Here is a 26,617-nt window from a genome sequence, read left to right as displayed (position 1 = left end):
AAAACACAGAAAATTAGACATTTCCCCTTACTGTCATTATAGTATTGATATGAGAGCAAAACCTGTCACAGTTTAATTTACAGTCCTGTTCGCTGTATCAAAACATGATTAACAGATGCATTCACGCCTCATTATAATGGAGTTTTAAGCTTGTTCTGGGAGAGCTTTTTAGATAATTTCACAACAATCAATCAATGCAGCTCTGTAATACAAGCTTCTCTTTCTCTCTCTCTCTCTCTCTCTCTCTCTCAATGTCTTCATCCTTGCAGCTGCTTGGCTTGCTTTCTCGTTCCAAATAAGCTCAATTGCTGTGCTGTTGATAATCTAAATTGGCCACTGTTGATATAAATGAATCTGGTGCTAGCTAGAACCTGCAATGCTTTTGAACTAAACAGTTGTTTTATTTTATTTTTTTCAGCTTTTGCAGACTTTCTTTAAATGTTATTGAAATGTCCAATGTTAAAGAGCACCTAATATGGTTTTTCAAATATTACCTTTCAGTTAGTGTATTATATAGCTGTTTGTGAAAGTAAAAAAATCTGCAAAGTTTCAAAAATCAAAGTGCACGACAAATGGAGTTATTGACTCCCAAAATAAAGAACCGATTTTGAACACCTGAAACGAGTCGTTAGTAATTCCAGACTTACTTCCTGTACTAACCTACATAATTTGGTAACAAAAAACCCGCCTCTGGTCTTCATTGGCTGCTCGTGAACAGCTTTGACTCGCCCTCAAACACTACACTAAGCGGTAGACCAATCACAACAGACTGGGACATCTGACCAATCAGAGCGGAGTAGGCTCTCTGAAAGGAGGTGTTTAGAATGAATCCTTTAGGACAGATCATTGAACGAGTTGTTTTTGTCACTGGGGAAAAAAGGTAATGCTACAATTTAAATTATGAGCAAATTAAAGTGTTTTTTTGACCTTGGATGCATGTAAATCTATTGTATGAGACCTTTAAAACAAAATTAGTCACGTTTAAAAACCATAATAGGTGCTCTTTAAAGGCGAAGTTTGTAATTTCTGCACTACTAGTGTTGGCGAACAGAATTGCAAAAATATGAATTTTTTTTAATATGGGTGCACAATATATCGCCGGCTGATATATTATTGGTTGTTAATGGGGAAAATCTAAATTTTGCAGATAGTGTGATGCCAAAGTTTTTCTAGCAAGTCAGTCCACTGGCAGCCATCTTTGGAACGCTCCCGGGAGACTATTTCCAGTCATGACAGTGCAGCTCCTTTCTACTTGAATGGGGAAACAACAAAATTTCAAAAATGGTTGGTCAAGATTACGATCAAAGAACATATTTCAAATCAGCAGTAAAATCTGACAACACTCTTATCATAAATTGTGCTTCTTTACCTCAGATTACCCTAAAAACGCAATTTTCCCGGCTTGTATAGCTAATGTGCATGCACATTCTCGAGATGATTGACAGCTGATGTCTGTATCTAAAAGGTGATGTCTCTTTTACCTGTAAGGCATTACCTCCTTTCTACATCCATTGACCGTTGGGTGCTAGAGCTTCTTGGTTGGGCATTCCAATTTCTCCCATTCATTTTAATAGAAGTGGCCCATCTCTGCTAAATAGTCTCTAGTGAAGCCCAGATTCCAACCTTTTAAACAACAACAATTTTGTTTCAAGAAAGTAGTGATTAATTTATTAGCTAGCAGCCCAATTTAAAAGTTTAAAACGCAAAAAAATTAAAATATGTTATCGGTTATTTGGGTCAGCCCAGAAATTCCATTTAGGTGCATCCCTAGTTTTCAAACATGTTTTCCTGTACACTCCCTGTCCTCCGTTGTTCGAACAAATAGATAGTCCATCGCCCAAGCAATTGGTTGAGCCAATGCTGCTATTTTACACAGAAAACCCTAATAAGTTGACTTTATTGATTGAGTTAACTTGTTCCCTTAATTTAATTATGGCCTCTCCAAACCTTGCGTAATTAAGTTCACTTAACTTGGTGTTCATATAGAATGAACTTAACTATTTGAGTTAAGGGAACTAGATGCAAGTAGACTTAACTCAGATTTGCTACTTAAATGTTGTTGTTTCAACTTAATCATTTGAATTGAATGCACTCAAATTTAGGTCATACTTTAGGTCATAGAGTAACACAGTTTAAATAATGAAGATTATAACTGATTCTAGGTCACTCATAAAAATAAATGTATTTCTCCACAGTAATGCATATATGCACATGCACAAGGAGAACTGAGAAAGTGTTATAGTGATTTCTGGTTCGTGAATAAATTGTTCTTTTCAGTGAATGAGTTGAACCAGTTCACCAAATCGGACTGAATCTTTTGAAACAGTTTGCATCTCGAGTCAGCACTGATCAACACTGAAGTTACTCCATCTTTACCTGTCTCTCGGATGTGTCTGACACTCGGATTCAAAATGAGTCAATAACTGGGAGTAATATGATCCTAGAACTGGTGATATCTGCTTTTCCTAACTCTTCTTTGCAATGAAGAATTCCAACTAGTTCACAAATCAGACTGAGCGTTCCGGTCACAACAGTTCTCGAGTCAACAGTAACTGAACTGAGAATCGCATCTTTTAGACATGTCTGACATGCTGAGAACCGATAAGCTGCTGATACTGAGCATGTTTGTGCTGTGTGATTAAGGGGGGCCAACTTGACCAAAGCAGAGACAGATCATCTTAATGGTGACATCACACAAAACAACTATGAATGAATGTTACATTTATATAGCACTTTTCTGACACTAAACTCAAAGCACTTTACACAGTGACCAGGGGACTCTCCTCAACCACCACCAGTGTGCAGCATTCACAGTGCACCAGTATGCTCAACACACACCAGCTATTGGTGGAGAGGAGAGAGTAGAGTTATAGAGCCAATTAGTGGATGGGTATTATTAGGAGGGCATGATTGAGAAGGGCCAATGGGGGGAATTTAGCCAGGACACCCATACTCTTTACCAGAAGTGCTCTAGGATTTTTAATGACCACAAAGAGTCAGGACCTCAGTTTAACATCTCATCCGAAGGATGGTGCCTTTTTACAGTATAGTATCCCTGTCACTATACTGAGGCAATTAGGACCCACACAGACTGCAGGGTGAGCACCCTCTGCTGGCCTCCTTAATACCTCTTCCAGCAGCAAACATAGTTTTCCTCAGGAGGTCTCCCATCCAGGTACTGACCAGGCTCAACCTTGCTTAGCTTCAGTTGGCAACCAGTCTTGAGCTACAGGGTGATATGGCTGCTGTCACTATTTGCTTTTTTAGAAGATATCTCAGCTCTGTAGGTCCATACAACGTAAGTGAATGGGTGCCAAAAATTTGAAGCTCTAAAATCCACATAAGGGCTTGTTTGTTATCGTCACTTAGTTTTTTTCTGCTTTTACAGTCCTATTTTCAGTGTGTCCCTATCTCAGAATGTGCTGTTAATTACATTGAGAATGTGACATCCCAGAGCAGAGAGTTTTTTAATTAACACACAGAGATAGTCTTGGATACCTATGCTGGGACAAGCATGCCACCTGAGATCCATGGTGAGCTCCTTTGTGTGCACTCTAAGCCTTTTCTAAGACTGTCGCACATTATCAAGAAACAGAGAATTGAAAATGGGTCTCATGTTTCTGAGCTGTTATCAATGCCTTACAGAATTAGAGTGGACTTTGAAGGGACAGATACTACAGAGATATACTGTATGTCTTGGTGACAGGGCTGGTGGTGATTTCACAGTGATGAAAAACACTTGGCATACTGGATCTAGATACCATCTAGCAGGACAAGAAAACAAGTTGACAGCCACAGATCTTGCATGATGTCACTTGAGGTGGCCGACAGCCACCGCTTGGCAATTTACCACAGTCTCTTTCTCAAAAGGGTTGTCATAGAGATACTATAATTGGAATTCTTAGATGTCACAGAAACTGGAATTTGTGTCGACAGGAACAGGAATTATTTTCAAGGTTTTTTTTAAGATCATAAGGTTTTCATGATCTTAAAGCTGAAGTATTTCATTTCTGTGCCACTAGTGTCACCAAATGGAATTGCAAGAATAATCACAGTTTTCAAACAGTTTCCCATCAAACCAAACCAGATGGTCAAACCAACAGAGCAATGTTTGTTTAACACCACATAGCTACAGTGTTTATACTTTTCAGAAAAAGTAACAAATGAATGGCTTACTCATAGATGTCTCTGCATATTAAACTAGATAAGAGAAAGTATTTAACTAAAAAATTACACACTTCAGCTTTAAATTAGGGTAGGAATGTGTAATCAGTAGCTGTCTGTCACTAATATTTTTGGGTAATGTTGTTGGTGTAAGGACTCGACATGGAGGCAGAGGTAGAATCCATATGCAATAAGTTTATTATAATCAGCAAACAAATCCAAGACACTAGGCAGAGATGTAATTGTTGAAGCAGGCAAAGTAGCCGTTACACAGGTAATCAGTCCAACCAGGCAAACAGAGCAAAACAGTAATCCAATAACGGTAATCCAGTGAAACAGGCACAATGGTCATAACAAGTAGGCAAATAAACAGGCAACGAAAATGACACTTGATAAGGCAGTGAAACTGGCGATACTTCGCAAAGTCACAATGGAAGAGCATGGCTATTTATATGGTTCAAACAGGAAGTAACCATAGAAGAAATGGTACAGTGTCAGTATTCGGGAGAGGGCTTCCTCTGGTGGTCGGCTGAAGGGATACCAGCCTCATTCGTTACAGTTGGTTCTCTTTGTGTGTTTAAACTAATGCTCAAACTAAGCTAAAATGATGTCCATTAGTGTGATGACACATTGAGAATAAAGATGATCATTATAAGAGTCAAGGATCATTAGATACTACACACACACACACACACACACACATATCCAGCTTTCTCATCCTTTGAGAAGTGTGTGTGTGTGCACATAACTGTTTCTTAACATCTTGTTATGCCCTTTTTTCATATTCTTCTCACTCGCTGTCTGAATCTCATAGAACACTATTGACATTTACATTTCTTGCACACAGTTTAACCCTATAGACACCAGACTTCATGCATTTTTGCAGACAATATGGCCAATCAGCTTTCCAAAAAGACCATGCTGGTCAATCAGCTTGATCAGTTCAATTTTGCTGGTGAACACTGTACCACTTAGTATCAAGGTAACTAGATATCACAAGTAGAACTGTATTTTTGCCTCATTTTCTGAATTATATCTGTAAAATAAGCTGTAATTAGCACTTATTACTTTTGGACGCACATACATTTACATTTCAAAATCTGCACACATTTTCCACACATCTTTCATGTGTTGTCTGTACAACCATTTGCAAAGACTGTGATGAAGTTATTTTAATTAAATTTTCAACGGCAATCTAGTATTGTAGTGTAGTCAGATAAAGCCATTTCTAAATAGCACATAAAAAACAAACAAACTGTGACGTTTATGTCAGTCAGGCGGTCTCCTACTGGGCAGTTCTTGGCCGGAATAGGCTTTTATGGACCCTTTCTTCAGATTGTGATTAGTGGAAATAGGACAAACATATTTATATTTTCAGTTTTTTATAATCTAGAGCAAATTTATAACATTATTATTTGTTGTAATATTACCCAGGCATCAATAAAAAAACAAACAAACAAAAAAAAAAAAATAGTCAACTGCTGAGGGAGCAACAGTAAATTTGGCATTTTTTTTTCTTCTGACTGTAGTAATACAGTGTAGAGGAATACATGTTTTATAAACTGAACCCAACTGAAGGTGCGTTGTCAAAAGTCTAGCATCGCGAGACTTGCTAGATCCACATCAAATCTGCACTAAGCAACATAATCCAGCCTGTACAAGTATGGAAATTATGCTGGCCTAAGCTGGTCTTTTCAGCAGGCCTACATACAGTCCACACACAGTTAAAAGTTATGGAGTGACCCCTGTGTTCCCCTTTTTTTGTGGGAAGTGTATATGAGATACAGCACATGATAAAGGGAAGAAAAGAGAAAATGTTCTGTGTTGGATGGATTAATGGAGAAAGTCTGTGACAGAAAGGTGGGTAGGTGTGGGCATCTCCTTCCCTGCAGCTAAACACATTTAAGCATGCAGACTCCAGCCGCACAAAGTGCAAAAACCTGTTTTGATCAGAATATGCAAGTCACCATGGATAAAAGCATCTGGTCTCTGAATATTAATAATCCAATGGAGGCAGTTTCATAATCCCCTCTCCACTAGAAAGTCTACGGCTGTCTTAGTGAAATACCTCAATCTTGTCATTCTAGAGCTATTCTTGTCTATCTGAATCAAGGTTGTATAATACATGGAGAGTTATGCTGTCTTTTAGATTATCCACTTTGAAAGGTACCAAATTGAAAAAGTATTTAACAGGATCTTGTAGCTCAACTGGTAGAGCACAGCGTCAGAAAAGCAAAGGTCATGGATTCAATTCCCAGGGAACAACAACAACAAAAAATTACTGGAAAAAAGAAAGAAAAGAACAATAATATATAGCTCAAATGTGTTGTAAGTGGCTTTGGTTAAAAGCATCTGGTAAATGTAACAAAGACAATATTAAAGTTTTGTGTAATGCAGAGGCATGCGTGGTGAAATTACCAGAAAACACAGTATAAGTAAGACCTAAATGAGATGGAGCTGATAAATATGTGCTCTCTTTTTCTGTTTTCAGGACTTAGGTTTAGAGGGTACATCACTCAATGATATCCTCTATAAGAACGCATCCTTTCTAAATCTGGTGGACCCTATTTCTCACGAGCTCCTGCTGAGCCTGGCCAGAGACATGCAGTGCCCAAAGAAGGTGAGTCACCCAATTTCCCTCGACTGTGTAATTTCTTCGCTTTTTGATTGCTATTTAAAAGTCAAGAAAAAAAATGTATTTGCATAGTGATTAGTTGTACTGATTTATTGCAGCCATCAAATGGAGCTCACAAGCAATTTAGTATTCTGGACATGACTCATTGTCTTTGTGATGTGACACAAGACACAAATAAGACGCCTATTTTTATTTTCACTCATCTTAAACTTGAACCAAAATGCATTATTAGGATAGGTTTTGTCTGCTCATTCAAATCTTAGGTGGTTTTCAATCTGGGCACGTTTGCTGTGGTCCGAATCCAAGTGTGATTGTTCCTGGTTCATTTATTCATTTGGTGTCATTATACACACCAGAGCGAATGAAGCTTGCGCCTCTGTGTGACGCATGCCGTAATTCAGCAGTTGTGCATGTCCAGGAGAAGGCAACTATTTCGGATGCTCACAAACCATCTTTTTTGAGGACGCAGATGGTTGCACACTGAGTACACTCATTGTGTATGTGTGTGTTTGTTTTTGTGCAGCTGATGATGTCATCATGCTTAAAATGCATACACAAGTTATATTACTTCCTGAACAAGTGCTGACCCGAGTACTGATTGCTTTCTCACTCGCAAACCGCGCCACAGTTACATCTACTGATGATCTGAAGGTATGGTATGACTGAAGATTAGCAAAACCGAATTCACCTTAAAGAAATAGTTCACCTAAAAATTCAACATTTTCATTATTTATTCAGCCATATGTCTTTTGAAACACATATTACTTTCTGTTTTGAAGAAAAGCTCCTTTTGTGTTCCATTCTGGAGAAGCAGAATGTTAAAGCTTCTCTTTTCACTGCTTTCAAGCAAGCTTTTCAGTAAACAATTATTTAAATTTCAGTCTGTTCCTCACACAAAGCTATCGTATGCCTTGAGAAGACTTGGAATATAGTGCATGAGCCATATGGACTACTTTTATGATGCTTTTATGGTCCTTTTTTGTTTCCTTTGAAGCTTCACAGCTTCTGGTCTCCATCCACTTTCATTGTATGTAAGAGAGCAGCTTAGGCATTCTGCTGAACATCTCCTTTGGTGTTCTGTAGAAGAAAGATTTTCCATAAAGAAAGTCATATGGGTTTGTAATGACACAAGGGTTTGTAAATGATAATAGATATTTTATTTTTGGGTCTTTATGTCTTTAAGGTAACCCAACAGCTATCTAAAGATCTTTGAATCAGCATGACAGAGCATTCCACTGAGACCGATTTCCTGCTTAAGTCTTGATTGTAAGCCTTACCAGCTGCAGGGCACAATAGAAACTCTACTCCCTCAAATGCAAACTAAAGTCTGCTTGCTTATCATTCTCATATTCTTGCCCTTTAAAGATTATGCATACTATTATGCAGATTTTTCTTCCTCTCCTAAGATTAATGTAGTTGTAGAACCCTGAGGCTGCTGCTGGGTTTAAGAGCAGATGAATTAAATTAGATGGAGATCTTGTTGTGAGTCTCACAGGGAGTCGGTTTGTAACATATCCTCAGATACTTATCTAAAGACACTGCAAGCTCAGTGTTAGACTCGGTATAGGCTATTGGACTGTATGGAAGCTGTCACTAGGAAACTACGTTTCAACCTGAACTGCTCTGCAAGTGACAGTGGCTGGATTTCATAAACACTGGTGGCCAAAAGTTTGGAATAATGTACAGATTTTGCTGTTTTGGAAGGAAATTGGTACTTTAATTCACCAAAGTGACATTCAACTGATCACAAAGTATAGTCAGGTCATTACTGATGTAAAAAAACAGCACCATCACTATTTGAAAAAAGTCAAATCTAGACAGGCCCCATTTCCAGCAGCCATCACTCCAACACTTTGTTCTTGAGTAATCATGCTAAATTGCTAATTTGGTACTAGAAAATCACTTGCCATTATATCACACACTGCAGAAAGCTATTTGGTTTGTTAAATGACGCTTAACATTGTCTTTGTTTTTGTTTTTAGTTGTCACAGTATGCAATAGTCTGGCATGTCTTAAGGTCAATATTAGGTCAAAAATGGCAAAAAAGAAACAGCTTTCTCTAGAAACTGAAAATTGAAGATTTCATAAAAAGGTGTACATTACAGTCTTCAAAGACAAAGGACAACTGGCTCTAACAAGGACAGAAAGAGATGTGGAAGGCCAAATGTACAACTAAACAAGAGGATAAGTACATCAGAGTCTCTAGTTTCAGAAATAAATGCCTCACATGCCTCAGCTGACAGCTTCATTGAATTCTACCCGCTCAACACTAGTTTCATGTACAACAGTAAAGAGAAGACTCAGGGGTGCAAAGAAAAAACACTTTTGAAACAGAAAAAAGAAATGGTTAGAGTGGGCAAAGAAACACAGACATTAGACAACAGATAATTGGAAAAGAGTGTTATGGATCTTAACCCCATTGAGCATTTGTGGGATCAGCTAGACTGTAAGATGCGTGAGAAGTGCCCGACAAGACAGCCACATCTATGGCAAGTGCTACAGGAAGTGTGGGGTGAAATGTCACCTGAGTATCTGGACAAACTGACAACTAGAATGTCAAAGATCTGCAAAGCTGTCATTACTGCACGTGGAGGATTTTTTGTTGAGAACTCTTTGAAGTAGTTTAAGAAGTTCTGAAATGTTTTTTCAAATTGTAATAGTAATTGTTCACGTTATTAATGTCCTGACTATACATTGTGATCAGTTGAATGCCACTTTGGTGAATAAAAGTACCAATTTCTTTCCATAAGAGCAAAATCTGTACATTATTCCAAACATTTGGTTGCCAGTGTATACCAGACCAGAGAGAGATTGCTAGAAAAGGGGTCTGAGATGATGCTAGACAATAAAGGAACAGTTTACCTATAATTGAACATTCTGTCATCATTTACTCACCTTTAATTCATTTCAGACCTTTGACTCCTTTCTTTAGGCTACTCTTTTTCCATACAGTGAAAGTGAATGCTGACCTTGGCTTTCAAGCTAGATTTTCAAGGCAAGATTTACAGTGAATAATGACACACAAAGCTATCATATGGCTTCAGAGGACTTGGAATATAGTGCACAAGTTATATGAACTAATATATGGTGCTATTATGGTGCATTATTTTCCTTTTTGGAGCTTGACAGCCCCTGTTTTTGGATTTTGCGTTACAATAAGGAGAAGTGAAGGGTAATGGTTAGGGATGTGCACGGATAGTCGACATTCGGTTAACCGTGCAATGCGGCGCTATTCGAATACCAAACTGATTTGGTTATTCTACACGTGCCATATAGGTCTTCAACCTGACCCAAAATCATCGAGTTCCGACAAACCTTTGGGTTTTGGGTCAGTGTTTTAAGTATAGGGTGAGTTAGGGGCTGTTCAAACATGCTTTTCTGTGCTTCTGTGTTGTTTTTTTATATACTGTTTACACGCGCTGGACGGGCGTCTTTGACTGTTGCGCTGAATCCCACTGTTTTTTCCTAAAGCATCTCACTCAAGATGGCCACATTTTTAGACACCAAATAAACACTTGCATTGTTTCATTCATTGTGCTGCGTTGTGCTGCTTTCTGAAGAAGCTCAGGTTTCAAAGAGGACTTAATGTGACTGTTACACCATTAAACATGATTCCAGGTTGTTTTTCACCAAGATTCAGTGCTTTATAAATGGTAAGAAAGTGTTTTTTTCCCCTTTTGCTCTGGTGTGCATACATATGATAATTAGACAAGTTCTAATTATAATTTTAAACCATTTAAATATCAAAGCACCCTGAAGAGACTATTTAACCGCAGCAGTGTAACTCCACCCACCTGACAATACTTGTGTTCACTCCCTCTTGGAGCTCATATACATGCAGTGACAGTTTAATTATTTTTGTTTGAGTTTAATGTGAGATTTTATAATTTGAAGATCTATATATTGTGCTATTTAGGCTCATAGCTCACTGTGCACTTTATTTGCTGCTGTTTTGAGTAATGTTTGAGGAAATTCCATTACAATAAATGTTCTTTATTCCCGCATCCCAACTCCAGACGAAAAACCGATTAACTATTTGTGAAACGTTAACCGAATGTTAAAAACGGTAACCGTGCACATCCCTTGTATTGGTTTCCTAAATGTATTGAATCAATGAAAATACTGCATTGGTTTAACCTTAACATAAACACAACTTATTTCCCCTCCTACAGTTTGCTGTGTTCTGTCTGCATGATCAGTTTTGCATCTCAGAATGTGAAACCGTCAACGACAGCCCCAGTAGGAGGTCCTTAGATTTCCATCTAAGCATGGTACAAGTTATTAACAGAAGGAAAAGCAGCAGTCAAATTTTGGTTTAGAGAGTCTGATTGGATTGTGACATATTAATCCTCAGCAGAGATCCAGAGCAACACAAATTGTTAAATTTTTAAGCTGGGTTTTTTAAACTGTGCCATCAATGTCACATCATACACGATCTGTTTATAACTAGCATCTACAAGTATCCAGTTGGCATTGTATAGAAAAGATGTCAATAAAAACTGATCTTCTCTGAAATTAACACTGATTTGAAGAGGATTTTTAAAAGTATTAATGTGTTAGAACGGGCAAAGAAGTTTAAGGTTCCTCAGCCAATAGCATGTTGAAATCATAAAAGCCCTTATGACTTCTCTCTTGTACACGTTACAGAGAATATAGTGTACATGGCAGCACAGGTTTAAAGACAGTTAATTAGTTATATAACTAAAGTGTACAGTGACAAGTGACTTTCAAAACAAAAAAGGACCAGCTTTGTGTCAGTTCCTCACACTGCCATATGGCTTTAGAACAGAAGCTTACAGTAGGCCCAAAACATACTCTACACAAATATGTAAATGTTAAGCATTGGCGCTTCTTGCTACACAAGCTCAATTTTGTGCATTGTTTCATTCCAAAATGTGTCAGAATGCAATTTATAATACAACGCAAGTAGCATTGCATTCTCAGTGTTGCCGCAAGGAGTGCTGTAGCGGATATTGGTGTGCTTCTACTGTGAGTTTTGTCTTCCAATTCAACTACTTTCATGGTGGAGCAAGAGTTTGAAGAGAATCTTGCTGAGCAAATAAGTTAAAGGTGCACTCAGTAATTTTTTGAAGTATGTCGAAGTGACTTGCATTGGCTTACAGTGACACCTAGTGGCCTGGATGCTGCGTCATTCAAACACAGTAGTTTTCAGTTACGAATGCCATTGTAGAAATTCACTATGAACAGTAAACCAGGATTATTTTATCCATGGATGAACGTTTTCAATAACAGGGCAGTAACTGAGATTAAGCAAGTAGTATTCAGCTGGTCATGTGATCCTAACATGGCTGTCCCCATGAGGGTGCCCCCGCCCCATGTAGAATAAAATAACTTTTATAAGGTTACTGATATGACTGAACTCTTCATCTCACAAGAGTGGTCATGATTTCATACATATGTTTTAATATTACTATTTAAATGAGGAAAAAAATTACTGAGAGAACCTATAATATATTTATTGTAACTTACCTGAATAATGACACATCCAGTTTAATGGCACAGACTACTTTTGAAGGTAACTCTATGGAGGTGTGTTACTGCTTCACTAACGTATGATCACACGTCATGTATGTTCAACCAAACAACATGCTGCAATACTTTAGCCAAACGCAGTGCAAAAATCATATGGACTACTCTTTTATAGTGTTTTTTTTTTTGGTTGTTTTTTTTACATTGATGAAAAAATTCATTGTTTGTAAAAGAGCAGCTGGACATTCTCCCTGATATCTTCTTTTGTGTTCCACAGAGGAAAGGAAGTCATACAGTTATACAGGTTTGACCTGTGGCTGAGTAAATGATGACTGAATTTTCATTTCTGTTCATATAACAAGACAGATTGGCCTCCACAAATAAGCTATTGGTTGATAGACTATTTGAATTAATCATCTTGGTGCCTGAGAAATAACATTTGGCTGGCACATTCGAAAGTGTTTTATGATTCAGAGCATCAGGCTGCCATCACTCTAAAACCACGAGCTTCTAAAGGTAGATAAGTCTTCAAGATTGCAGAGGGAAAAATTATGAAGATGATGTAGCTGATCTGGATTTGATACTAGATTAGTGTTTTTTGTTTTTTGTTTTATCTTAAGGAAGATTAAGTTCCAAATTAATTTTTTATCTGAATCAAATTTAAATATGAGATCTAAATAGTGTGTCAGACTTCTGAAAAAAATTATCACAATAAGAAACTGTCTTTATCTAGGGCATTATATTGTGTTGACTAGCAGAATATGAGAAGTTGATACCCCGGGCTCCACATTTATCTTGGACAACTTTAATCAAAAAATTCTTTCTCTGTCCTTATTATGCTTTTCTATTGATGTTGTTCTCTTAGGACTCAGACATGCTGAAGTCATCTGATAAGATCTGCAGGCAGCTCATCTACCATCTGACCCCTCACTCCAAGTGGCTTAGAAAAAGCATGACCCGGAGAAAGGCCCAGGCCTGGTGAGACATCCGCCGATTTATAACTGTCCTCCTTTTATACCAACAAAACACCAAAAAGTGCTTGTATAGCAGTGGCGTCTAGTGCTTTTTAAAAGTGGGGAAGTACAGATTATGGTTTTGAATATCTGCAATGTTGCCTCCAAAGCTGCTCAAACTACCGCTCAAACTGTGGAATTACTAAACGAAAATAATTAACTAAGCTGAAAATTGTTTTTGAAACAAATAAAGCAAAATATCAGATTATGAAAGCTGAAATAAATGTGTCACGTAAGGTTGTAAATAACTGTGTGGATCTCAGAGCTGCTGAACACTAAGCTCAGTGGTGATTTTACATTTCATTTGCTATTAGTCATGTACATCAACGTTTCAGTTATTTTCTATTTAATGCGAAGTCCCGTCCATTTGAGAGCACAGCTTCAAAGGGGCTCTGTGTTCCGTGCATCCACTGACCTCTATGGACATATCCATGTAAAAAGGTGAATTGTGTTACTTGAATGAATAGCACGATTTTATGTACAGAGCGTAATATGTCTTTTATTTAGATTTTTTAATGTATTACTTTTTATAACTGCATAGCTATTAAGTACTTCCGGGTTTGTTGACCATTTTTGGACAGCTGCATATCACTGCCATGTTCTTTCAGAGTTGTAACACAGTTTCAAATTAACAACTTTAAACAGCCAAACAGCCCACTATAGCACAATAATCAGATAAAAGACAAAGACACTGGTAAGGCAAATAGAATTTGATATTTCCCGAGTTACTTTTAAGATTCTTGATTCTAAAAAACACTTTTAAAACGAAAAAGCGTTTTAGGGGGGCCTGGGTAGCTCAGTGGTAAAATACGCTGGCTACCACCCCTGGAGTTCGCTAGTTCAAATCCCAGGGCGTGCTGAGTGACTCCAGCCAGGTCTCCTAAGCAACCAAATTGGCCCGGTTGCTAGGGAGGGTCGAGTCACATGGGGTAACCTCCTCGTGGTCGCTATAATGTGGTTTGTTCTCGGTGGGGCGCGTGGTGAATTGAGCGTGGTTGCCGCGGTGGATGGCGTGAAGCCTCCACACGCGCTATGTCTCCGTGGCAACGCGCTCAACAAGCCACATGATAAGATGCACTGGTTGACTGTCTCAGACGCGGAGGCAACTGGGATTCATCCTCCGCCACCTGGACTGAAGCGAATCACTATGCGACCACGAGGACTTGGAGCGCATTGGGAATTGGGCGTTCCAAATTGGGAGAAAAAGGGGAAAATCCATCCCCCCCCTCAGCTTTTTAGGGATGAAAAATATCTTGAGATTAACACACGTACATGTGGTAAACACAATTTAAGTAGAATAAATGGTCCTCTTCATTTTGCTACATTACCACCTTGGGTGTGCTTTAATTTTCAATATTTCAGTGGTCCTTTATCAGTTATTTCTTACACATCTGTATATTATGTACTGAGAAATTTTAATTATGATATATTGTTGTATTAAGAAATACATGTATATATGTGTAAAATATCTAGATTTTCTTTTTATCCTTTTTTCCTTTGCTTATATTTACAAAAATGTGCATACACTACAGATCTGTTTCATGATTTATTGAGAAATATGGTTGCAGTTTCAGACAGTGTGATTATAGATGAGTGGAACAAATTAGAGCTTGTTTGGCTCGTCTCTGCTGGCCCATTAATCTCAACCCCCTTCATCTCTGCTATTGATTAGTAGAGCATTTCTGACTGCGCTGGTGCCGAATATGGCAAGTACTGTCTGAAAACGATACTGCAAATGCCCTATGTAGCTTGGGTTCAAAATACTCCATAAAACTGAACCGAACCGCAGTTATCCAAAATAACCCTGCTGAAAAGAAAACCCAGAATTGCTTGTTGTCAGCATGGGATGCTGTTGTGCTGGTATCCCCATTTGTTTTGTTTTTTACAAACTTAACCAGCAAGACTGCTTTTGTCAACCAACCTCTTCAGAAAGATCTTTTTTTTTTTAACAAGTCAAAAGCGTGGTTATGCTGGTACTCCATCTAGATCAGCACCAAACCAGTCTGAACAAGAATGTAAATTCATGCTGGTCTTTCCAGCAGAGAAAACTGATTCATTGTTTCCTTTTTCACTCATGTTTTTAATTTATTAGAGTCGCAAGTGTTTGTGTAATGCAAGCACCAATCAATGGTGGCAGAGGATCCAATGTGTGTGCATCTGTGTGTTTGTTGAAAAGGAAAGTTAGCTGTAATGTCAGAGGAAATGTGTGTCTGTATGTGTTCCGCCCACATGGCCATTATGGGTACCCTGAATCCATTGCCTCTGCTCAATACAGTTTTTCCACATCCTGAATTAACCATGCTGCCCTGCTCCATTACCTTTAGACTCTCAGGGGATGATAAAGCAATGAGCGCATGAGAGAGGGAGAGACAGAGAGAGAGGGATATTTTCACACAGCAATTCTCATGTATAATGAAGAGTCGCTAAACATAAGTGACTGTAACTGTATGGTCATTTTGAAGGAGGTCATGTCTCTATCAAAAGTACTATGGCATGTACCATAGTACAGCAATTGTACCAAATGTGCTCCTGTAGCTCAGCTGGCCAAGCTGGGCGCTAACAACAGGATTGGATTTCCAGGGTATGCACATACTGATACAATGAATGCATTGTAAGTTACTTTGGATAAAAGCATCTGCCAAATGCGTAAATGTAAATGGTAACACCATGATACTTTGATATAAAGGCCATAGTACTGAATAATTACCATATTCATGTACCGTATTCATGTTATTTACATGGTACTCCAAGCTTCTTTAAAGAATACCATGGTACATGTCCAAAAAATATGGGGGGGGGGGGGGATTTTTCCCTTTTTCACCCAATTTGGAATGCCAAATTCCCAATGTACTTTTAAGTTTTTGTGGACACATAGTGATTTGCCTCAATCCAGGTGGCGAAGGATGAATCCCAGCTGCATCTGCGTCTGAGACCGCCCTACCGAGAACGAACCACATTATAGAATATATGAAAGGTGCTCGACGGCTTTACCTGGTATCCAAACTGTTGGTTCCACATTGGGACCTGTCCGTGGTCCTGAAGGCACATTCTCAAGCTGCTTTTGAAACTTGGAAGGCATTTCTCTGAAAATGCTTTCCCTAAAGACAGCTTTGTTGCTTGCTTTCACGACACCAAAATGGGTGTGTGAGCTGCAAGCATTATCAGTACACCAAGCCAGTCTTTCACGCACACATTCTTTTTTTTTTTTTCACCCCAATTTGGAATGCCCAATTCCCAATGCGCTCTAAGTCCTCGTTGTGTCGTAGTGACTCGCCTCAATCCGGGTGGCGGAGGACGAATATCAGTTGCCTCCGCGTCTGAGACCGTCAATCCGCGCATCTTATCACGTGGCTTGTTGAGCGTTACTGCGGAGACATAGCGCGTGTGGAGGCTTCACGCTATTCTCTGCGGCATCCACGCACAACTCACCACGTGCCCCACCGTGAGCGAGAACCACATTATAGCGACCATGAGGAGGCTAACTCATGTAACTCTACCCTCCCTAGCAACCGGGCCAATTTGGTTGCTTAGGAGACCTGGCTGGAGTCACTCAGCATGCCCTGGAATCGAACTCGCGACTCCAGGTGTGGTAGTCAGTGTCTTTACTCGCATTGTCTTTACCCAGGCCCCCTCACGCACACATTCTTAAGTTTTTATAGTCTCGACATGACAGAACCCTTGCTGGCACATTCGACATTTGACACATTAAGCATATTTATATATAAAAATAAAGAAAAGTGAATGGTATATCACCTTTTCCCTTTCACTTTGTCTGCAGCTCTAGAGCGGGGCCCAGAGGGAGATGTTTTAGATCAAGTTATGTGTTTAGGTGTATCTTTTTCTGTTTCTGCGGCTGCTTCGGTCAGCATGTCTGCAATATGGAAGTTGTCTATATCCCTTAGTGAGAAACTGAATGAATGTTAGACAGAGAACTTAAGGTTACTCACTTAACCTCGGATCTCTGATGACATGAAATGAGGTAGCTCACATCACTGCCCTCTTTGCAGTTCACACGGAGAAGAGATATATTGATATATATTGTGGAGGTGGGGGGTGGGGTGGTCATTGGTGCTTTCACAATCACGCTTGGGGTGTGCCCTTATTAAGATACCTCACTTCAATGACACTGCGCATGTCTTGTTTTCAGTTGGTTGCACAAGAATCAACACACAGTCACTGTGCAGTATAAAAATTACTATAAATGGTTATATAAATGCAAAGAAGACAAGACCTATTACAAATCAGTGTACAAACAGATAGTAGACCCACTGAGCAAAACAGTATGGTTCAGAAGTAAAATTCTAATTCATTTTCTCCATAGGTAAATAGTTTTTTAACGATAACTTTAAAACTTTAAAGACAGACCTACTAATGAGCTCATAGGTCATTATTTGATGGTATATGCTTCTACTGAAGCCATCAATCCATGTTATTTCAAATTTAATTTTTTTAAAATAATGTTTCATAGTGGAATTCTTGGTGGAGAACTACTGTACACTACCTGTGATCTTGAGGGGGAAAGTCCACCAATTAGAGAATCGCAGCAAACAAATCACAACAATAGAGCTCTGCAGCGATTGTACACTTCCACGATGACACACTGCAAATGACCTATATAATAGGCCTATATTTTGCAATATACTTTAAATATATTGATTCTGTACTTATTATAATTAACTTTTAATCAATTGTTTTTTTATTTTTCCATTGCTTTTTATTTGATTGCATCATTCATAATGCTTCATTATTGTACTTCATGCTCTCATGAAAGACTTCAGTTACAGTCTTGTGCCATTGTTTTTTAGTCCTTTTTTGCTTCAAATCAAAGTTTGCAGTGTTGTGATTCACTTCGGGGCTGGTCAGCTTGGTTCTTGTCGTAGTACTCTTTTACTTCATGAAATCCCTATGGACAAAATAAATCGGAAAAAATCTTCTGTAACCAGGATGGCAACAACAACAAAAAAAGTCTTTGACTTTCTATATATAGTATATCATTTATAAAACCAAAAAGAACAGATGGCAAACCTAGGCTGAAATTATTTACTCTGTTAAATGCATAAAATACTTTGAGTGAATAAAGAAAATATTTAAATGCATTAAATACTGAGTGTTTAAGCATGTATTAAGTATGTGTTGAAGCATTTGTGTAGGGTGATGCCCTGTTTGTATTTTCATTTAACATTAGCCTCTACCAGATTTCATTACCAGATTTCATTTTCCAGTTTTTATTTTCGTATTCCATTTTTGTACTTCATTTTTGTATTTAATTTCCTTATATATATATATATATATATATTCGGCCCCATCGACCGCTGTTTTTTTTATTTATTTTTTTATAAACAGCTGTCAGAATATAACCCCAAAAGATAATTTTGTATCCTGTGTTGTTTCTTTACAACCCACCAACTACAAGTAAGCAGCTCCGACTGAATTACTGTAATTGCTCAAGTTTAATACTAAGGGTTAGACATTTAGAAAAACCCCTTACCAGAATGTTTGAGGAATTTCAATACAGTGCTGCCTGGCAAACACTGTAAAAATGAAATATGTGTACAAGTGTTTCTTCATCCACTATTCAAGGATCTCATTTTCTGAATGGATGCTTGTTTTATTAGCTACCATATCACCGTAATACAGCTCCATTTACATGGAAATGAAAAACGAAATGAGAAAAAGTATTTAAATGGACAGATTTATATGTGTCTGGTCACTTTTTATGGATCTGCATCAGTTTGCTCTTGTCTTGTAGACATCATCGGCTTCTTCAAATTCATTGTGTGCTAACTTGCACAGATGGCAACTAGAGAAAATGTAACTATACAATAGGCAAAGATGATTAATGGAAAATCAGGGTGTGTTACATGATGAGGAAGACGATGGTCTGACAAAGCAAATCAGAGGGAGAGAGAGATACAGACAGGGATGAAAGAAGCGGCATCTCATGTCATGTTGGCTCTTTTGTGTGTTTCTTTCATGTGTGTGGGACTTGAGCAGAAGTCTGAGACAGGCATTGTAGTGAAACTGTATTAGAGAGAGCCCGTCGCTTTGATTGGCAGTCCAAAGCTACAGTCTGTGATGACTGATTCAGGAGCCAGACAGCACACATGCACACTCATACACACACACACACACACACACACACACACACACATACACAATCTGTCAGTCTGCCTGTGTTGTTTTACTTCCACATGTATTTATTATTTTTTTGGTGAAGATTTTTGTTTTTTTCCTAACATTATGTCTAGAGGACAATTTTATTGTTCAGTTGTTTTATTGTTTATTGTTATATATTTTTACATTTTTAATTAAGTTTTTAGTTCTATTTTATTTTCAATTTGTCACTCCAATTTAGTTTAGTTTTCATTTTGTTTGTTAGTTCTTTTTTTAGTTTTAGATAAGTTAAAGTTTTTTTATATTTTCTAAAGTCTAAGTTTAGTTATAGTTTTTTTTAGTACATTTAGTTTTTATTTTAGCTTTAGCATTTATATTAAGATATAAATGTAGAATGGGGAAAACAGGCATGTGGGTCGGATAGCTGGACTCTCCAATGTCCAAATTGTAAATAATAATAATAATCTTATAATAATATAATAATAATAATAATTTTGTTTTTGTTTTAGTTTATGATAATTACCTTGCTCAGCGGTTGCTTTTTCATATAGCTGTCATCAGAGGTTGCGCTAGAATTTGTTTTATCTGTCACTGACAGCCGGAGTTGTAAAATTTCCGTCATGGTCTACTTTTATCCATCATACTTGTTTTCATTTCATAATTACTAGGGCTACATTCAGGGGCGTACATAATGTCTATAATAATGGTATACAGTACATATGACAGTGGAGATTTTTGACTCCCCAAGCGAGTGTGGTGAAAACCAAGGGGTTCTATGATGAAAGTTCTTCCTGTCAATCAAATGCTGCGCTAAAACAAGATTTTTAAACTTTGCCGGTTATGTGCAGTTTTATAAGGATAACCATCTGGTCGGAAAAAATGTACATACATACATGCACAAGTTTACGGAACTGAGAATTCCGCTCTGAACGTAATGTTTGTGCTTAGATTAAATGCATGTATAATTGGCAGATACAATACACCACTTTTTTCACACTTTATTTTTGTTCTTATACTTTTTAGCACTTTATTATCATGAAGTAACACCCTGACGTAATAATTAACATATGCAGTCATGAATTCAGAGTCCCACACCTTGAAATCTGAGCACATTTGGTCAGAAGTGATGCATATTACCAGGTGTAGATGCCGATAGCATTCCACTTGTCACTTTCACTTTCCACTTGTGATAGGATCACCCGAAACGTTTCTTTAATACCAGGCAATAAACAAGGCACACACACACACACACACACACACACACACACACACACACAGTGGGAGAGTGAGAGAAAGAGAGTGAAGTTAAAATGCACTAGGTTAAAATGGTTTTCAAAATGACAGACAGCGTTTGGAATTATACGTCAGTGTTTAAAAAAAATCTGTAATTGACGGAGAATTTACGGTTAAAGCTAAAGTGTGTAATTTCTTCCCTACCAGCATCACTAAACGGAATTGCAAAAGTATTGATTGTTTTCAAACAGGTTTCTCAAACACTCCCCCATCTTCTATTGGATGAATAAACAGATAGTCCCACCCCAAACTTACAGCACTGGTTTAGACAATGTTGGGGTAGATACAGTCAGCAATGCGTCACACATTTGGGGCATGGTTTAGCGTGGAGGAAAGCAAAGCCCTGTTACCATAGTTACTTATTTATTCCTGAGAGGAAAACACTGAGTAATATCCCATAGATTTGGCTATTTTAACAGCGAAGAAAATGACGAAAAGCTGTTTTGTTTTTTGCACTTTAGCTTAAGCCAAAAAAACTTTAAACTTAAAACTTTATCACCTCCCAACCAACAAAAATAGAAGCCTAAAGAAGACCGCTGCAGATCAATCTAAAGTCTCCATTTGCTCTCTTTCAATCTCATTAGTGTCTTTGAGAAACAATTGAGATATTATCGAGACCTCTTTTGTGATTTTCTTTCTTGCGGTTGGTGATGCTGTCTTTGTCTAACACTGGATGTTATATACCTGTGTTTAGTTAAGACCAAGATGAAATGGTGTTAGTGTTGTTTACAGGCCTTTGTGAAAAGACAGCCCAGCATCTGCTCCTGGAGCTGGGTGTCAGTCTGAATCTCAAGCTGATCAAAGGTGTGAAAGCATACACTCAGGTAGAAAACAGCCATTGCCATGCCAACGGCAGTGGTAGGCATGCCTTTGTGAGCTCTTTTCCTGGTTTGCTGTTGTCGTCCTCCTCTCTATCACTCAATCTGCTTAGTTGGTCTTAAGCTATCATCATTCACCAAATTCATCTCTCACCTCTCACAGCCTTTCAGACCCATTCAGCGATGAAGCACAGAGTAATTAGTGTAAAAATGTAATGTTAGAGTAATAACGGAACCTCCGAATCACACTCGTCACTGATTATGCGGACGTGATCACTTCATGGTTTCAACATGGTATCCGAACCCAGATCTTCAACGCTGCTGACACAACGCACTTTCGGTTGCACCACAGGGGAAAGTAATCACACTGTAAATGATGCAAAAATGTCTGATCGAAGATGCCGCTTGTCGGTGAGTCAACATTATGGGGCCGATCCTAGGATACCGGAACTCTCGGAACGACATGCCAACTTGCTGTGTGATCATGTTGGATTAAACATCTTAACAATTTAGAGAAGTAGATCATTAAAAAAAAAAAACTAGTCCACAGCCTATTTACATATTTCCAGTTAGCCATGGCCAGATATGTAAGTATACACTATGTGAAGATCCCTTGTCTATCTTGAAAGGCAGCTATTACACAGACACACTACTGAGGTACAAGGCCAAAGGCTTTGCTCTGAGCTGTAGTTTGAATATTGAAGGATATTCATTTAAATTTTCTAATATCTTAGCAGCACTTCCAGGAATCTACTCTCACATGTCTATACCTACAGTATAAGGTTATATACAGTTTATACAGTATAAGCTGACATAGCTTCTAATAAACCGGTTATTTTACAGACACAGAAACAAAGTTTTGACTAATGATTCATCAACCCCTTTTTCACAAGGGCTGCAGCCAAAAATAACGAATTGCATTTTACAGTAAAGTTATACAATGGCATACAGTATATGCCACTGCAAACCAATCTTGACACTTTCCCATTATAATAATATAAAATGCAGTAGTTAGTAAGAAAAGATATTGCCTTTCTATATACCAGTTCAGTTGGAATAGTTTACAAATTACTTGATTAATTTTTTTTTCTCAATTGCTAAGACCCATACATTTCTTAAACTTATAAACACAAAACAAAAACTACAAACTCAAATGTACAAACCTCAAGCTAATAGTGTAATATCATTTGGACTTTCCAACAAAAGGTGGAAGAGAGTTATTTGCAATAATGTATTTAATGTAAAGATTTCTCATGCTGATCAAAATTTGCTCTTTCACAGAATTTGGACTGTGTTACAGTAAATGGATTGGAGATTTTTCACTCTCATAGGTAGCTGAATGCATTATCAAAGTATCCAAAATATATTATGTAAAAAGTAAACATGCAAGAGGCAGGGGAGATGTAGAATTTTATGTATGACATGCTTTTTGTAGAAATCTTTCATTGCTCAGACCCCGTGTGGGCTTGGTCATGGTTGTGGTGATGAATAAAACCAAACATTCCTAGGGTTTTAACACTTGCTTCATGTCATGACAGATCTTTTCACTGTTAAAGCAGAACAATCAAGGGTTAAATCTAAATCTACTGTATGTCAGGCTGTATTTATGAAAGTAGCTTTTGATTCCAGACACATGAACTTACTATCCATGGATTTAAACTCTTGTTCATGTACTGTGAGTGGAAGCTATCTTACCATCAAATCAAGACTATGGGTACAGTTGTGCATAGTATTGACAGTAATGCTCCGTATGACGGTAATGTTTCCTGTGCTTTTGATTTTAGGGAACAAGCCTGCCAACACAAAAGCCCAAAGACAAAACGACTCCTTATTCATTCATTTTTGACATATCACTGTACAGAAAACTTTACTAAAGAAAAACTGTATTTAAGTTCAGTTTTATGCAGTAATTAGTGGTGTTTAGTGATTTAAAAAACTTCAGCACACAACTTGTTTTGCACCCTTTGTGCTACAGACTTGAATAAGACCTCAAATTGTGCTGCCTTTAGAGCATAAGTGTGCAAGCCATCAGAGTTATGTTTTTTGGTGGATGGTAAAAGGAGCAAAACAAATTCCATAGATTTACATAGAAGGAAGGATCTGATATCTAGACTCCGGAATATCATAGAAACTTGGGAGTGGGCTCTTTTGACTTTGGTCAGTAAGCAACCACCTAGCAACCACCCAGAGTAACCTAGCAACATGCTAAAACATCCTAAAAACCATTTAGAACACCCATGCGACTACATAGCAAAGCCCTCGCAACCACCCACAACATGACGGTGGTGAGTTTTGCACAAGCAAGCACCACTCATATTTTCTTAAGAACATTTTAAAATATAGTTTGTGTATACAGTGTGCATTTAAAGATGTGTGAGAGAAAAGGAAATCCACAGAGAAATAGAGAGGAGAGAGAATTTCCTATTGGGAAGGAATAAATAATGGAGGTATTTTGAATCATTGATGACTCTGTAAAAACAAAATGGTGTGAGGCTTGAAACAAGCACCTCAGGGAAGCCTGGAGAGACAAAAATGAGGGCTGAGGAGGAAATCCTGACCGCTCATAACATCCATGCACTGCATTCTATGCTTCTATATCACTGATTTGACTTTTGTCTGGAGCTGTCAATTTAATGGGTTACTGCAGATAAGTACAATTATATAAAATAATGTGATAAACAATATACACATGATTAACACAACTGGCACAAACTTTCAGGCAGTACATAATGAGTAAGGGGCCATTCACACAGGACACATTAAAATAAGTTCAACATTGGGATTTTGCAGAAGGAAGTGCAACTTGAAAAAACTTGGCTCGAGATCTGCATTCTGTTCCATTTTGTTTCGCTGCTTCTACCTGTTTTTGAAAACAAGATGTTTTGTGTGAATGACCCCTAAGTCTACCAGTAACAAACAAGATCCAGACCCAAACCTAGAAAAGATCCACTAAAAAAAGTTTTAGAAAATGTATTGTTTAATGTCAAGATATATATTGTCTGGGGCAAAAGAAACATATCACAATAATTGTTTTTTGAAAAAAAAAAAAAAAATATATATATATATATATTATTACTATTTTATTTAATGTCCTCTATAGAGGACGACAGGACCCAGTTACTATGAAAATAAAGGGATGTTTTTTCCATTAAAAAATCAAGTTTTAAATTTTGAGCTCATTTTCTTCTTTAATACATAGTCTGCACCACTGCCTTAATGAAATTTAAAAATATATATATATATATATATATGTATATAAAAGATGTTTATATGGTGTAATTTTTTAATGCACTCATGTACATGGGCGTAGAATACGCTGGGGATGCCAGGGGGGGTGTTCCCCTCACTTTCAATAAAAGCAAAATTCGTCCCCCGCACTTTCTCATTGGGCAAATGTGTTTATGTTGCGTGCTTCATACAGAAATTGTGTATATGTGTAAACAAAAACATTAAACTTCACTTATTATGGTATTATAGTATGCATCTGAAAGCGTAAGAAGCTTTCTTTTAATTATACGTGCATTTGGCACTCATGCTTACACGCAAATTAATTTGTGCTTTTCACCCAACACTGGATCACAGTGGGTGAGTCACTCACAGCAATAATGACAGGTTATTGACAAGGAAAAAGGCATAAAAAAAAATATTGTCTCTGCTGAATTAGGCCTGTAAATTAAAATTAGCCATATAAATGATGTATGATATCTTGATTTAAGAAGTCTTATAAAATCTAAAGTTATTCTCCCAAAGAGTGTTTTTTTTTTCTGTAGCTATTTGCTGTGAAATTATGCCCCACAAAGGCAAAATGCAGTATCTGCCAACACTGAAAAAAGGCTTCAAAGTTTTTTGAACTGTCCAGCCAAATGTTCATTATCAAATTTTCAAACTTCTTTTTCTCTGAATCTTAGGATAGGAACAATCACTGTAAAAGTGGTAACCTGCCATTGTTAACTTAAGGAGCTATTTCTACTTTATCCAAACCCTAAAGCCCTGTACACGCATGCAGCGTCTTCGCTTGATGTCGCTATAGTCTCTGTACTATGAAGTCGCTTGTGGGCGTTCCTACTGCTGTCGCTCTAACGTTATTGGTGGACTGCACGTCTGGCCATATCTTTAAATGCAGTTAATTATCACAGATTAGAAATGTTGCCAGCAAAACTAAGACATCATTCTAGTTTTACAAGGAATTCGTTTTCTTGTCTCTAAAAATTAACATTCCACTGTGTTGTTATATAAACTACTGCAGTGCTCAGTGCATTTAATCATTAACCAGATTAACGATCTATCAGTGTACGAAATCTATGCATGAAACTCACTCAGACTGCCAACGGTTTCTAAAACGTCATTCTAATTTGACAAAGAATCAGTTCTATCGTCCCTAAAAATAACCATTCTGCAGGGGAGAGTGTTTTAATATGAACTGCAGCAGTGCTTATTGCATCATACAGTATCTTTAACAAGATGAACGATCTATCAATGTACAAATAAAACTCACTCCTTTCCATGCATCATGCTTATTATATTCATGTATGTGGTTACAGACAAATCATAAAAAACTGTGAAATTGCTCACAGAAACTTCCCTGTCTTGCCTGTACGCGACTCCATTACCTCAAAGGAAATGGATGACGTGAGCTCCACTGAACACTGAACACTCCTATTGGTATTGGAAACATCTCAATTAATTGCTTTTTTTAAATGAATGTATATCATTTAATATCACTGAATCAACCTGATTACATTAAGTTATACCAACAAAAGTAATTTTGTAAGGTTAGATCAGGTAGAAATAGATCCTTAATGTAAAAAAATGATCCCTTTTATAGTGTAGGCTGTATGAAATCTAAAGCTTTCTGATAAATGAAATTTTTAAATTGCATGTGTTCCCTTTTAATTTGACCTAATATTAGTTGTTAAAGCAGCATAAAGTCGATTCTGGACTTAATTAATATAAAAATATATATCTTAAATACTAATGTCTGTTTTGCGCTAATCAATGTCCCCCTCACTTTTGAAATGATTGCTATGCCTCTGCTCATGAATACATATGAATCAGCAGTGCCTGCTTTTAATTGGTGTTCAATTATAATG

The 26,617-nt window shown here is 37.6% G+C and overlaps 1 protein-coding gene across 2 annotated transcripts in view; it reads left to right on the top strand.

Moving 5' to 3' along the window:
* The window catches only part of LOC127424626 (leucine-rich repeat-containing protein 75B-like), a 42,015-nt gene that overhangs the window by 3,056 nt on the left and 12,342 nt on the right, over positions 1–26,617 (top strand). For both annotated transcript variants that reach the window (XM_051669981.1, XM_051669980.1), the window contains exons 2-3: positions 6,656–6,784; positions 13,155–13,267. In XM_051669981.1, the coding sequence (XP_051525941.1) occupies positions 6,656–6,784; positions 13,155–13,267 (242 nt within the window). The remainder of the gene's footprint in view (positions 1–6,655; positions 6,785–13,154; positions 13,268–26,617) is intronic.

Source organism: Myxocyprinus asiaticus, chromosome 33, assembly GCF_019703515.2.
Source record: "Myxocyprinus asiaticus isolate MX2 ecotype Aquarium Trade chromosome 33, UBuf_Myxa_2, whole genome shotgun sequence".
In the NCBI taxonomy this organism is placed as follows: domain Eukaryota; kingdom Metazoa; phylum Chordata; class Actinopteri; order Cypriniformes; family Catostomidae; genus Myxocyprinus; species Myxocyprinus asiaticus.
This window is presented reverse-complemented; position numbering and strand designations above follow the sequence as displayed.